Genomic DNA, 15,328 nt, shown 5'->3' with positions numbered 1-15,328 from the left:
TAATTTTTATTATTAATAACGTAAGAAGTTACTTTCACCTTCACAACTTGTTATTGATGGTTATGTAAATTAAGAATATTGTCAGCTTTGAGAATACCTCTGTAAAGTCTTGTTCATATCTGAGCTGTTAGATTTGAAAAATGTTTCCACAGATTAACTCTAGCCTGGTACATTTCAAGCCTTGTTTCTTTTGCACAATCGACACATTTCTTGGGCTGGGTGCCCCGGACACATTCTTATGATGATCTGACTTCTACCCCTGCACTTTTTCATTATGACTTTGGATAGATCTGCACAGTCGGTGGTAGGAGTATTCTTGGAAGTTATTCCTACTTTGGAACTGTTAGCAAGAATTTAACTGTACATGGAAATAACTGCAAACTACACAGATATATCTCATTAAGTCCAAACAAAATATTTCCCCCACTCAAGTTCTTCTTAGCTAGCTCCCAAAATACTTGTATCCACTCCAAAAACTTATACAAGGAGAAGTATGTTGGAGGGAAGTTGGTGCAGGAGATAGTGCTCTCTCTTTCTCTCTCTCTTTTTTTTTTAAGGCTGTTATTGTCTTTATTTTGTCCATGAGGGAACTGAAGCACAGATAGGTTAAGAAATGTATACAAGGTCACACGGCAAGAAAGACACTGAGTCAGGATTGAAACCCAATCATTCCGATTTCAAACCTCAAGAGTTCAAATATCCTGCTGTATGGCAGCCCAAGTAATCCATGATGGAAGATGTTCACACCTTAATAGATGTTCAAACTCAGGTTGAGAGCACAAAGGAAGGGTTCAGGAAAAGCTTTATAAAGAAGCCTAGTCTTCATGGTCTTGAAGAATAAGTGGCATTTTGACACACAGTGATGGACGAAGAGGTGTGTAGGGGTAGGAAACTGTCTGAGCAAAGGCAGAGGGCAGAAGAAGGCACCTTGGCGTGTTTGGGAAACAGCAAAAGGAGACAGTACCCTTAATCCACGCATTCCAGTGGGGACAGTACCACCTCATCGATGCAAAAGTCAGTGCAGTGGGGGGGTGAAAAAATCTTACTCTTTTTTAATATATAAAGTATAAATACACACAAACTACATAATATATAGTCCATGGGTGGTGTTAAAATTTCACGGAGGGGTGGGCAAGAAGGAAAAATATGTCTGAACAGCTCATTAAGGGGGCAATATGTCTCAAAAGGCTTGCTGGCAAGGCATTGGTTTTTTAAAATGTTGAGAGGCACCATTTTGATGAGTTAAGTTTACTTTACAAATTCCACCAAGACTTGTGGCCACGTGAACCCATCGCTGAGGCTCCTCTTGGCGGCTTGGGAAAAACCCAAACAAGTGCGGGGCTCTGCAGCCAAAACTTCATCAGCACCACCACAGGTACATCCTACAGCAGGACCATGAACCATGAGGGGTCCATGTAGCTCTTCTTCAGCTACGAGGTCTTCAACTTCACGTGAATATACACTATACGGTGGATATAAGCCACTGGATCAAAAGGAACCATAATAACTTCTTTTCAGTGGTACTGCCTTCTATTTCTGCCCTCAAATGCAGGTCGAAGGAAGTTTCTCAAAGGAATGAGCTGGAGGGTGTTCCAAGCCACAGAATGAGAGGAGAGGGGCCACAGCCTCAGCTCAGCCTGCCATCCATCAACCTGCCCAGGAGAACACACTGCTGGCCACTGCTGGCTTAATTACGCAGCTGCTAAAGCACATATGGAAGGCTGGAGGGGACATCAAGGCTGCAGAATTCTATTACCCATAGCACTGAGTTTCCCCACTCTGCACCTTTGCACAAGAATCTCTTGCATCTTCCTCAAATGCTTTATCCCCGTTTCCATAAACATGTTACTATTCTTCAAGATCTCGGTCAGTTCTTTTTCTCTTTTTTTTTTTTTTTTTTTTGCTGTACACGGGCCTCTCACTGTTGTGGCCTCTCCTGTTGCGGAGCACAGGCTCCGGACGCGCAGGCTCAGCGGCAATGGCTCACGGGCCCAGCCGCTCCGCTGCATGTGGGATCTTCCCGGACCGGGGCGCGAACCCGTGTCCCCTGCATCGGCAGGTGGACTCTCAACCACTGCGCCACCAGGGAAGCCCGGTCAGTTCTTTTTCATACCAATCTGGCTTTACTCTCTGACATGGCTCCTATAGTAGTCCTGTGGTCATTCAGCGTTATACAGTTGACCCTTGAACAACACGGGTTTGAAATGTGCGGGTTCACTTATGTGCAAAGTTTTAAGATAAATATATTGGGGAAGTTTTGGGAGATTTTCAACAATTTGAAAAAACAGATAAACCACGTAGCCTAGAAGTACTGAAAAAAATTAAGAAAAATTTAGGTATGTCATGAATGTATAAAATATATGTAGATACTAGTCTATTTTGTCATTTACACCATAAAATATACACAAACTGATTATAAAACGTTAAAATTTATCAAAACTTACAGACGTGACTACAGACCATACATGGTGCCATTCCCAGTTGCGAGAAACGTAAGCAAATGTAAAGATGTAGTATTAGATCATAACTGCACAAAATTAACTGGAGTAAATACTGTACTTAGGTCATACTTTCGTAGCCACCTCCCACTACTTCTGTGGTGAGCTCCAGCGCAGCAAGTGTCTGCTTAAAATGCCCCTGTGATGCAAATCATCCGCACTTGAGCCCGTTCTCCTATGCTCAAATCAATTGTGTATCCAGGTTAAAGGAGATCGCTTTGTAACTTCAAACCAACAGAACGATGTCTGTATGAACTGCTGACTATCAGAAGCAATAAGGGAGGGTGGGAGGGAGGCTCAAGAGGGAGGGGATATGGGGACATATGTATGCACATGGCTGATTCACTTTGGTGTACAACAGAAACTAACACAGTATTGTGAAGCAATTACACTCCAGTAAAGATCTATTAAAAAAAAGAACCTGCTACCGTTGTGGTGCTTTTGGAGAAGACGATGGGATAGGGTGCTTAGGTAATAAAGGGGAGGTTACCTGTGTTTTATAACATGGAAGCAGGAACATGCAGGATCAGGATATGACTGAAAACAAAAGGATGTATATACACGCACCTCAAATTCCTATCCTGTTAGTAGATCTCAGACACAGACTTATTATTATTCCACTCAGATTAAAAAGGAATATTATACTGTCCTCAGCTACATTGAGTTTTATGAATAATTGTTTTCTGCAACTGAGTGCGCTTCATGGTCATGACACCCATTTTAATTGCATAAAGGATTATAACCAGTAGATCCCAGGAGAGAGTTCTGGGGAGAGACTAACTGAACTTTATGTTTGAATCTGTCCCTGAATTTCAGTTGAAGTTTGCTCAAGGCCTTTTTTCAAAGACACGTTGCTTACGTAGGAAAGAAACTGCCAAGATAGGAGGGAAGAGAAAACTCGTGTTTTAAAAGAAAGGAAAGGGCTCATTTTTCATGGTACAGAACATTTCAACATATATCGAGGGTAGGTTCAATTGGCTTTAAATTGCTACTGGAGAATAGTAAAATATAGCTTACCCTTCTTGCCAATGGGCCCGGTCTTGCCAATATTGCCTTGGTCTCCTACATCACCCAGTTCTCCTTTAATTCCTGAAAAGCAAGGCATGTCATCTTTATATCCTAAGGTTTTATCTTCCCTTTAATGATGTGCCTAGTATATGATATTCACTTGAAGGAAATACTGAAAAGTGCATTCTTCTATCTGTGGTATATTATATACATCCTGTGCTATATTAACTATTTTAATAGCATTATAATGTACGTATTAAAATTAAAATGTGGGTGAGTGTGACAGTCCTGGGCCTGATGATATTAAAATGCAATATTTCTAAAGAACTACAGCAGAGGATGTTTAATCTAAAGGTCAGGTAAGGAGCTGAGTGAAAAAATTCTTGCAGTTTTTTCTAATTCTGTTCCTCCTGAGATCCACTTTGGCTTCAGTCTGGGATTCTATTTCCTCGCTACTTTAAAACAAATTGGACTAGCTTAGCCATTTTTTCAAAGGGGAGGGAACATACAATCATAAAACCTAGTGATTAAAGAGACATCAGAGATTGTCCCACCAAGTTTTCATCCAAAAAAATGTAATCAGGGGTTCCTGAGTGCCTACAAAATTGTTACTAATTTGCATTTTTAATCCATGATTATCTAAAAAATATTTACCAGTTGTAAAGCTATCTAGTTGTGAGAATAATTTTGCAGTTGATTGTACATATTTATACAATAAGAAGAGTTTAAATCAGCATTTCTCAAATTGAAGTCTCAAAATCCTATGAGTCTTTTTCTCTCTTTAGCTTACTGAAGATTTTAAAATCAGTGGTCTAGGGCCACCACCTTGCAGCAGGTGGCAAGGAATAGTTCTAGTGCTTGGAAGACACGCGCTGACACGTCACAATCCAGAAGCTGTATTCTGGCGAGACTGAGTCTTGGCTTGTGAGTAAAACCATTCCCTAAGAGCCTGTGTGTTATATTCTCATTTTCTTTTCTCCTGTTCTTCCCGTATATACCCCACCATTTGCCAAGAGATCTTGGAGAAAAGTGAGTAAATCAATGGATCAGACAGCTGTTTCTGCTCTTGCTTTTCTTCCCCCTCACACACTAAGCCAGCCAGCCAGAGGTGCTTAGCACGGCACCTGAGGGGAGACACAGCGGTGAACATGGCTGTGTTTCTAAAACTCAGAGTTTCTTAGATATTCCCAGACACTGCAATTCTCCAGGGCTCCCAGGGTGTTCCTCTCCCACCAGCCCTAAGGATGAAGCTTGAGAAATGTGTTCGAGTCTTGTCGACAGGCAATCTCATAGGAACTCTCTGGTGGCAAGTAAATTCATCTAGGAAACACATCTCATGAATCTCTGGAGCGGAGGGTGTTATGAAAGCTGTAACTTCCAAGGCAAGTCCAGTAGAGAGAGAGCAAAGTGTCAAAGTCATATCATGTTACCTACCTTTCGGCCCCATGCGTCCCACTTTGCCATGCTTTCCCTCCTCTCCTGGATCTCCTTTTTCACCCTCATCTCCTTTAGAAATGGAAAATGAATGAGTGGAGCAGCTCAAATAGTAACATAAGCACAGACGCCCCAGGAAAAGCTGAACATGGTTAGAATCCATCCCTCAGCTCAGTGCTGGCCTTACAACTTCGATTTGATTATGTCTATAGGCCCATGTGAACGGGACACTCAGGGAAAGAGTTAACACTTTTCTTTCACTTCTTCCGTGTTGTTAGAAGAGGTAATCAAGAGGATGTGACCATTGGTTGACCAGCAAGCTAGACCCTGGCAATCAGCGGCTCCTTACCCTCTCCCCTGTCCTTGGAATGTATGTTCCACCCAGTTCCCATAGCCCAAGCCATTTCAAGGATGCAGCCTTGAGACCACCTGGACTGAATACATGCCTGAACCCAGTTAAGGCATCTATATAAACCTTTAAAATTCTGGTGGGTGAGTGCAGAGATCGACTAGTCTTAAGGCCACTCAAGACGAGCCTTGTAACTCCCCTTGCTTATTAAACCTCTCACCTACCAATCTGGAGTGGCCTGTCTCTTTCTTCACCTCCCCTTGCCCTCTGTGTATGGGGTCAGTTTCAGATTTCACCGAGGAAATTCCCAAAATTGCGAACCAACACACATCCAAATCTGTATTTAAAGAATTACACTTATTGGCAAATCCCTGAGAAGTTTGTTTGGCCTGGCAAATCTTTATTCTTGCTGGAGAATCTGGCAAATTCTGGAAGCCTGTGCGTGTATATATATATATATATCCATGTACATGAATATCTATGCACAATATGTATAAATATATAATACAAATATATATTTATATATTATGTAAATATATATACATTGTATACATATATAATAGATAGATATGTAACCATATATATAAATTTATAACCCTCTGACTGCACGCTTGAGAACCCCCAAATCATAGGCATGGACCTGGAAGATAAGAGCAGAAGACTAGCTAGGAATGGGGAACAGCTGCAAGGCAGTTCTGTGTGAGCAGTGGCTATTCTAGTCATAGGTGGGTCTAGCTTTAGCAACGTACCCAGTCAGGAAGAACTGAATTAGTGGTTTGATGAAAGGTGTCCCAAACTGTGAATCAGGAATCCTGGATTTTAATGCCATTTTAGTCACTGATGGGTTAAGCAAATTTTCAAAAGTCAGTGACTGAGCTTACTGGCTTTGGAGTGAGGTAGATCTGGAGCTTCTCAGCTCTACCGTTCAGTGTCTGGAGAAAGTCGGCTATGTCACCTCCCTTTATGAGCCTCATTTTCCTTTCCTCTAAACTGAGCTAATAACACCTACTAAAGAAGGCTCTTGAGAAGTTTAAATAAGATATTATGTGTGAAAGACCTGGAACGTTGCTGTACACCTGAGACTTACACAACATTGTTAATCAACTATATTCCAATATAAAATAAAAATTAACAAAAAAAGACCTGGAATATAACTGGTTAGCCATGGTGGCTATCGTTGTTCTTTCCTTTATACTTCAGTTTCCTCATCCTTAATGTAGAGATAACCCCCACCCTCCCTAACTCTCCCAGTTGTATTACGATCAACAAGATAAACATGTGGGGCTTCCCTGGTGGCGCAGCGGTTGAGAGTCCGCCTGCCGATGCAGGGGACACGGGTTCATGCCCCGGTCCGGGAAGATCCCACATGCCGTGGAGCAGCTGGGCCCGTGAGCCATGGCCGCTGAGCCTGCGCGTCCGGAGCCTGTGCTCCGCAACGGGAGAGGCCACGGCAGTGAGAGGCCCGCGTACCGCAAAAAAAAAAAAAAAAAAAAGATAACCATGTGAATGTGCTTTGAAAATAAAGAGCACAACACACAATATTATTAAGACGAGCTACCTGCCTTATCACCACAGCAATCTCAGGACAGGAAGGCATCCTCGTCATCACCAGTGGAAAGTGGTAGATAACAGACTTCGTAAGACAAAAATGAAATTCCTGGGATTAGATTAGATTAGCTTGGGAGAGAGAATGTTGAGATGTTTGTTCATTTATCCAGAAAAAGCATAACAAGTCATTCTCTACTTTTTTTGGAGAATGAATGTTAATTTTTTATTTTTTTTAGAATGTTAATATTTTAAATGAAATAATATTTTAAATGGAGCAGTTAGATTTCCAGGTTGTGAGATTGGTCAGGCATTGGAACCCTTCACACTCGAAGCTCTAGTATCTCCTTCTGGGGAAGGATTTCAAAAAAGATGCACAGATGATTTGTGTGATCAAACCAGTGGGGTGAACTGGATGAACTAGATGGTGTTTCTCTAGCTAAAGTTATTAGTACATGTTTATCAAGCAGTTATCCTGGGTGCCAGCACTGTGCTAATGTGATCATCACAGCAATTCTAGGAGGTGGGAACAATGACTGCTCCATTTTCTGAATGGAAAAACTGAGACCCACCGAGGTTAAGTTGTTACCCTGTTGTCATAGAGCTTGTGAGTGATACAACTAGGATTCAACAATATGTGTGTCTCTGCCTCTCCAGATCCCTACTAGCAGGTAATTGTTCCTTCTAGTCTAGGATTCTGTGACTCTCAGCAGACTGTGGATTTTACAGAACTTGGCACTGTGCCACATTTTTCAGGGAGAAAAGTGGAGATACAGAAAGTGAGTCTTGTTCCTTTTTAAATAAGATGGATAGTGGGGAGGATGAAACCAGCTCAAGGTCTCAGTGACTTAATTCATAGGGACTGTATCCTTGTGGTAATTTAGTATAAGTCAGACCTGGCTTTGCCACTCATGAGCTGAGGGACCTTGGGAGGTCCTTGACCTTGGGCCTTATTTCACCCGTTTGTACAATGGACAAAATAATACTTTTTTCAGAGAGTTTTTTGTTTTTGTTTTTGTTTTTTTTTTGCGGTACGCGGGCCTCTCACTGCCGTGGCCTCTCCCGTTGCGGAGCACAGGCTCCGGAAGCGCAGGCTCAGCGGCCATGGCTCACGGGCCCAGCTGCTCCGCGGCATGTGGGATCTTCCCGGACCGGGGCACGAACCCGTGTCCCCTGCATCGGCAGGCGGACCCTCAACCACTGCACCACCAGGGAAGCCCCTTAGCTCCATTTTACAGATGAGAAAATGAGGTCAAAGAGAGGTTCAATAGCTTCCCAAGGTCACACAGCTCGTAAGTAATAAAGCCAGAATTCAAACCAGGGAAAATGCCTTCAAAGCTTTTGTTCTGAACAAGGTGTATGATTGGGAACAAATTTCTGTTTTAACATTTCTGGGTTTGGGGATTGCTGTTCTGCACAACGGGACCAAAGATGCGTGCCCTGCTCACCAAAGGGCAAAAGCAAATGCAGGCATGTACGTGGTTTGGTGAATCATAAAACCACACTAATGTGAATTATTGGTGCCATTATTATTTCTTCTCTCCCCCTTCTTAGGAGCTTTCCCATTCATTTTCAAGCAAGTATCTAACTGGAGGTAGCCAGGTGAGTGACTTAGTCATCTGCTGCTCCCTGGTGGTTCCTGATGGAGACCTGGGAGGGTGAAAGCAGGATTCTTCTTCTTCTGACCTGTGTGCCTGAATCCCAGCCTGGTGGTGAGAGGGCTGCTGGCAGCGATGAAGTAAACAACGTGTACCCTTGCCTTCAGCTTGGGTCCCAGCTTCATTTGATCTTTGGGACTTGTTTTAATGAGAACAGAAGAGAGGCGTAGAAGCAGGCTTTGGAAAGGATCTCCCACATGGAGCTCAGTTGTCTGTTACCCTCTTGGCGATATTTCATTGGATTAGTAGGGCAATTTAGACTTACTTTCCTTCTTTTAAAAATAGCCACTTCCATTTTAAAATTAAATGAAAAACTATAAACTGTGATGAACTAATTTCAGTTTTACAAAATTATTTGTTTCAGCCCCTGCCAGGCCACCAGCTTGTTGTGATAATCTCTCCAGCAGAATTCCAGCAGAGCACACAGCTGACCAATTTTTCTTAGGTACAATTTTTTTTCCCCAAAAAGCAAAAACTCTTTTAAAAGGAAATTCTAGTTTGAAATGAAATAGCCGAACCTAGGTCATTATCCCTGCTCAAAGGAAGTAATTATGAAAACTTAGTGAATTGGTTTTGGAAATGCTAAAAAAAATTCACTGGAAGCTGGACTTTTCCCACTGCCAGAATAATCTATGGACTGGGGGCAAGTTGTTAACAATCCTTCTCCTGGTCAGCCTTGGAACTGAGTGATACAGGTGTTATGGTGTGCTTTATCAGTGAGGCCAGATTCCTACCTAAAATATGTCCTCCCCAACCCTACTTACGCCCTTTTCCCACGTATGCTGATTGCATCTTCATTTTTGGAAATTTTCATAGTTGTATCAATTATCGTCTGGACCTCTCATATATATGAGATACACTAGTAAGGTCATAAAGTGGACCACATCCCAGTACTTTTCCTTCCACAATCACGACCTCATTATTCCCCAGAAACATAAAAAAGAACAAAATAATGCTATTTGCAGCAAGATGGATGGACCTAGAAATTGTTATACTGAGTGAAGTAAGTCAGACAAAGACAAATATCTTATGATAGCGCTTATATGTGAAATCTAAAAGAAAATGGTACAAATGAACTTATTTACAAAACAGCAATAGAGTCACAGATGTAGAAAACAAACTTATGGTTACCGGGGGAGAAGAGGGGGAGGGATAAATTGGGAGATGGGATTGACAGGTACACGCTACTGTATATAAAATAGATAACTAATAAGGACCTACTGTAGAGCACAGGGAACTCTACTCAATTCTCTGTAATGGCCTATATGGGAAAAGAATCTTAAAAAAGAGAGGATATATATGTATAACTGATTCACTTTGCTGTACACCTGAAAGTAACACAACATTGTAAATCAACTCTACTCCAATACAAATTTGTTTTAAAAAAGAAAAAGAAAACTTTTAAGGCCTTACTGGGACCTGCTATTGTTTGCCTTTCCTCTATTCACCCAGCTTACCAGTCCCTCTGTGCCTCTACCTACCTGCCCATATGCCCTGGATCCCTTCAACTCAGTCACACTCACAAGGCTCACCCTAAGGGAAAAGGAGTGCACCGCACTGGAGAAAAGAGCTCTGGAGAAAGTCATTTCATTTCTCTGAGTCTCAGTTTCATCCGTAAAATGGAGGAAAAATTCCTTACGTCAAGGGATTGTCAGGGACTAAAGGAGACAATGCGTGAGAGGTGTTCGGCACAGTGTCTGGTGTTTAACTCATCTATTCTTGTTTTAATGAGAACAGAATGGAGGTACAAAAATGATGATGATGATTACAATGAAAGGTCATCTCTTTTGAACCTATCTCAATCCTTATTTTAAAATCATTACTTACTTTTTTATTTGACTAGGCATTTTTTTTACTCATTACTATGAAGATTTTCACGCAAAGATAGCTAAGTAAATATACACCCATTAAAGATACTGAGGTATCTTTAACAATTAACAAGTTGTCATTGCTTCATCTCTTTATTTTTACTGATTTTTTTAAAGTAAATTATAACCAATATTTCTCAAAGACTTCAGCAAGTGTCTCTAAAAGGTAAGAACATTCTCCCATGTAAACGAAATATCATTATATCGATCCTACTTTTTAGTGGGCTGCGGGGATTTGTGTTTTGTGATTTCATTTATCTGGAGCCCATACTGCTGTGCTGCATATAATCTAATGAAAAACAGGCAAGCACTTAGGAAGAGGAGAAGACATTCAGAGGAGTAAACCGAAGTTCTCTGAAGACAAATCATGACAAATAATTTCATTTTCTCTTCTGAAAGGACTAGTAAGAAACTGCCATGACCAGAGTGATTGGAAGAAGACAAATTTCCACTGATCTTTCACAGAAGACAGCAGTTCCTGGGAAGCTGGGGTGATATATTGATGAAGCCCACAGGTTCCACTCTTACATATCCTGAGTTCAAGTCCTAATTATATCACTTTCCAGCTTTGTGAACTTAGGGGTAATATTTAACCTTCCAAAGTTTCTGTTTTATCTGTAATTGGAAATGACTAGAGTACCTACATGTTTAGTCTCCCATATTGAGGGTTGTTTCCTTACTCTGAGACACATGGTACTTTGATTCATTTTAATAGCTTTGGGATGGTAATTGCGGGAAGAGGAAAACATCACTAATAAGGTTTCTCACTTCCTTTATTCCCTGTCTAGTCTTACTTGTACAGCTCCTGTTCATTGCCTGAAAGTGGGATTCTTTAACTGTCTAAATAGTCCTGTACCCTAGAATTGGCACCCATCACTTGGTTATTGGGAGCCAATAGGAAAATATTATATTTAGATATATATTTTAAATTTTTTTAAGGAGAAGATTATCTTTAATTTAAAACCAGGTATGGCTTACTGATCCCCCAAAGATAGCACTGGGTACACAGTGTCGAGAGACTACAGATGCATAGTGACATTTTATCACAGCATCTTTCTTTCTTTGAGACTCTGAGGGGCAATTTTCTTCATATTTCTTTTAATGAAAACATAAAAATTGAGCAAGCAAGCATGATTTCTAAGTGAAAAATCGCTTGTAAACATTGTGTTTGGCATCTTCATGGCCGTGAGGTAGCTTATCTGTTGATAGGGGAGACCCTGACCTTGGTCAACCTTGCTTAAGAACAATAAACAACAGTAAGGCTTCCCTGGTGGTGCAGTGGTTGAGAGTCTGCCTGCCGATGCAGGGGACACGGGTTCGTGCCCCGGTCCGGGAAGATCCCGCATGCCGCGGAGCGGCTGGGCCCATGAGCCATGGCCGCTGAGCCTGCGCGCCCAGAGCCTGTGCTCCGCAATGGGAGAGGCCACAACAATGAGAGGCCCACGTACCGCAAAAATAAATAAATAAATAAACAACAGTATGTTTCTCCATGATTAGTAAAAATACGGTGGTAGCACATAGGTCCTCTAAGAGATTTTTCTGAGATTCTTCCCTAACATTACCTCACCTGGTTATGATGAATGTGCGTGAAATAAGACCATTCTAAACAGTTAACGCTTTTCGTACCTTTTCCACATTTAACGTGTTCGCAAAACACTGTTTATTCCTGTTCACAGTAGGGATATGTTTACCAAAGAACCACGTTCATCTTAGTCCATAGCAAACTTCATGTCTTTAAGGAGGAAAGCTGTCCCAGGGAGAATCTTACATGGAAGGTGACAGCTTTTAACCAAGGTGAAATTTTCAAGGGGCTCAGCCTTCAGAACCATTAAGTCTATTCAAACTGAATGAGTGACAGGACTGTCATTCAAGTTTCCTCCAGAAGCTTGGTGCAATGAACTGGAGTTTTATAGTCTGTTATGGGCTGAATTGTATCTTCTCCCCAAAATCCATATGTGGAAGCCCTACCCCAGCACTTCAGAACGGAACTATATTTGGAGATAAGGCCTTTAAATAGGTGGTTAAGTTAAATTGTGGCTTTTAGGGCAGTTTTAATCCCATCTGACCGGTGTCCTTACGTGAAGAGGAAGTTTGGACACACAAAGGAATATGAGGGATGTGTGCACACATCCCTGAAAAGGCCATGTAAGGACACAGTGAGAAGACAGCCAACTGCAAGCCAAGGAGAGAGGCCTTGGCTAAGAGAGACCAAATCTGCCAACTCTTTGACCTTGGACTTCCAGTCTCCAGAACTGTAAGACAATAAACTTCTGTTGTTTAAGCCCCCCAGTTTGTGATATTTTGTTATGGCAGCCCTAGCAGACGGAATCATAGTCACAGAGATCTAGGTGCAAATCCTAAATCTCCACTTAACAGCTCTTTAATCTTATCCTAAATAATTATCCCCTCTGTTTCAATTTTCTACCCTGGAAAATTAAGATAGTTACAGGTGTCTCATGGAGTTACTGTAATATTAAATAATACTATGGATGGCAAAATTTATAGAAGAGTCCCTTGCACTGAGGGGACTCATTAATCCACAAAATCTGTAACTTTCACCTACCTGTGCTTCTACCTGTGCTTCTGGTAACGGCCCCACAGCTTGCCATAGGAAACAATACTAGCTTATTCTCAATCCACGTAGTTTGAACCTTCTCCACAGTAACTGGTTCAGCAGTGGACATGTGGCCCAATGAGAGCCAACAAATTTCAATTGGTAGATAAGTCTCCTCAATAACTCAGACAGTTATGAATTTCAAGACAGAGACTTGCTCTTTCTGCAGGGGTTGCAGAGAGGATAGACTATTACTGAAGTATCTGAATCTATTTTAGCACCACAAAATAAGACCCTTCTTTAAAATGAAGTCATTATAGGGGAAAAGAGAACCAAGGTGTTTTTGATTCTGAACACATCACTTGAGCCTGGATATAGCTCTGCCTGAAACCCTCCCTGTTACAGGAGTCTATAAATTCCTCTTCTCTCTTTTGTTTGTTTGTATGATTAACCAGTTTAAGTTGGATTTGGTTTTGTTTCTTTCACTTGCAAACACAAGTTTCCTTACTATTATAACTACTAGACACTGATCAGGATCTTCTCATGAGGAGATCAAAACTTCAGGAGAGAATGGGCAAGTAAACATAATTACTGTGATAGATGCTGGAAGAGTAGCAGTTATGGGAACATAAAGGAGAAAACATCTAACTCTGCCTGCTCACACCTAAAACTCTCCTCTATTCTTTCTCCAGAAGAAGTAAACGAGATCCCTTTCATTGGGCTCCACCAGAATAAACTATATCTCAAGGTAAGTGCAGAAGAAAATAACCTAAAATACAAATTTGTCAATATATTAGGGCAGGTTGATACTAAAACGTTCTCGTCAATAAAATTCATGTGGATTTTTATCTTTTGTCCAATTCCATGCACCCTGTAGGTCCAGCTAATGTGTCACCTCCTCTACCCAAGAGTCTTCTCAGCATCTGCCCCCATCTCCCTCTTTAGCAGTCTGGATTAATCTCATTCTCTGAAGGTAATTCCCCTCAGATTTCATAGCATCCACCACATTGTGTCGTAGATGATGGGACGCGTTGGCGATGATATATTGTTTTCTTTGTATCCCTAGTACTTGGCACAGGGTCTCAGGTGCAATAGGTGCTTTCTCAATAAAGGTTTCAAAGTAAAAGGAATAACATTCTTAAAAACAAGATGGATGAATGTGAGGTTAATGAAAATACAGTCAAATTAATTACTAATTGATTGAAATGTCAGTCTTAATAATGGCTGATTAATGAATTGACTTCAGCTTGCTGGGGGGGAGTCTATGGGAAAGGCTTATAATCTAGTAAGGCAGCCCAGGCAAGTACAGACAGTCCCTGATTTATGATGGTCTGACGTACCAATTTTTTGACTTTACAGTGATGCAAAAGTGATATGCATGCAGTAGAAACTGTACTTCAACTTTGGAATTTTGCTCTTTTCCTAGGCTAGCGATCTGCAGTATGATACTTTCTCTTGATGCTGGGCGGTGGCAGTGAGCTGCAGTTCCCAGTCAGTCATGCAATCACGAGGGTAAACAATATGACAACCATCTGTACCCAGACAACCGTTCTGTTTTTCACTTTCAGTACAGTAGTTAATAAATTACATGAGATATCCAACACTTTATTTTTAAAAAGATAATTTTGCCCAACTGTAGGCTAATGTAAGTGTTCTGAGCACGTCTAAGGCAGGCTAGGCTAAGCTACGGTGTTCCCTAGGTTAGGTGTATTAAATGCACTTTCAACTATGATATTTTCCACTTAGGAAGCGTTTATCAGGATGCAACTGCATTGTAAGTTGAGTAAGATCTGTACACCAATATCTGTCTCTACTGTTCCCTCCACTTCATATTTTTGTTTCCTCTTCTGATTTACCCATCTTCCAGTATCACTGCCATGCTCCAATCCCCCAGGCTCCAATCCCCCAGGCTCAACACCCAAACTGGCTTTGACCCTTTCCTCCTTCCTAACTCCCACCTTGATTCTTATTTTTTCTCACGTCCATCCTTTCTTTTTCCTTCCATCTCTACTGCCATTGTTTTACCTCTTCCTGTCCTTATACACTAACCCATGTTCCTTGCAGGTGAGCCCTAAATGGTCTTCATGGTGTTTTTATTCACTGGTGGTTCCAAGGGCCTAGAATCGTGTCTGTTGTATACATAGTTGTTGAAATCCTGGCTTCTTTGGATCTGAACTTCACTTTTTCAAACCACCTTGCAAACTAATCTGTATAAAATCACATTTTCATTATAAAACTGCCCCATTCAAAACATTTCAGCAGTTCCTCTGTGTTTCTAGGCCAAGTCCAAACTAATTAGTCTAGTGTTTGGGCTTTCACAGACTGGTATCAATGGAACTTTCTGGCATTATTTTCTGACATTGACCTGCATAACTTTCTATTCCTGCCCGACTTGTCTATTCATTGTTCATTAA

General features: G+C 41.3%; 1 protein-coding gene across 11 annotated transcripts in view; it reads right to left on the bottom strand.

Moving 5' to 3' along the window:
- The window catches only part of COLEC10 (collectin subfamily member 10), a 449,524-nt gene that overhangs the window by 11,863 nt on the left and 422,333 nt on the right, over nucleotides 1–15,328 (bottom strand). For 10 of the 11 annotated variants that reach the window (XM_060287701.2, XM_060287702.1, XM_060287704.1 and 7 more), the window contains 2 exons: nucleotides 4,941–5,012; nucleotides 3,516–3,587 (listed from right to left, as the gene is read on the bottom strand). The exons of the other annotated variant lie outside the window; for it this stretch is intronic. In XM_060287701.2, coding sequence (XP_060143684.1) covers nucleotides 3,516–3,587; nucleotides 4,941–5,012 — 144 coding nt within the window. The remainder of the gene's footprint in view (nucleotides 1–3,515; nucleotides 3,588–4,940; nucleotides 5,013–15,328) is intronic. 11 annotated transcript variants of the gene reach the window in all.

This window comes from Globicephala melas, chromosome 17 (genome assembly GCF_963455315.2).
Source record: "Globicephala melas chromosome 17, mGloMel1.2, whole genome shotgun sequence".
Classification (NCBI taxonomy): Eukaryota; Metazoa; Chordata; class Mammalia; order Artiodactyla; family Delphinidae; genus Globicephala; species Globicephala melas.
This window is presented reverse-complemented; position numbering and strand designations above follow the sequence as displayed.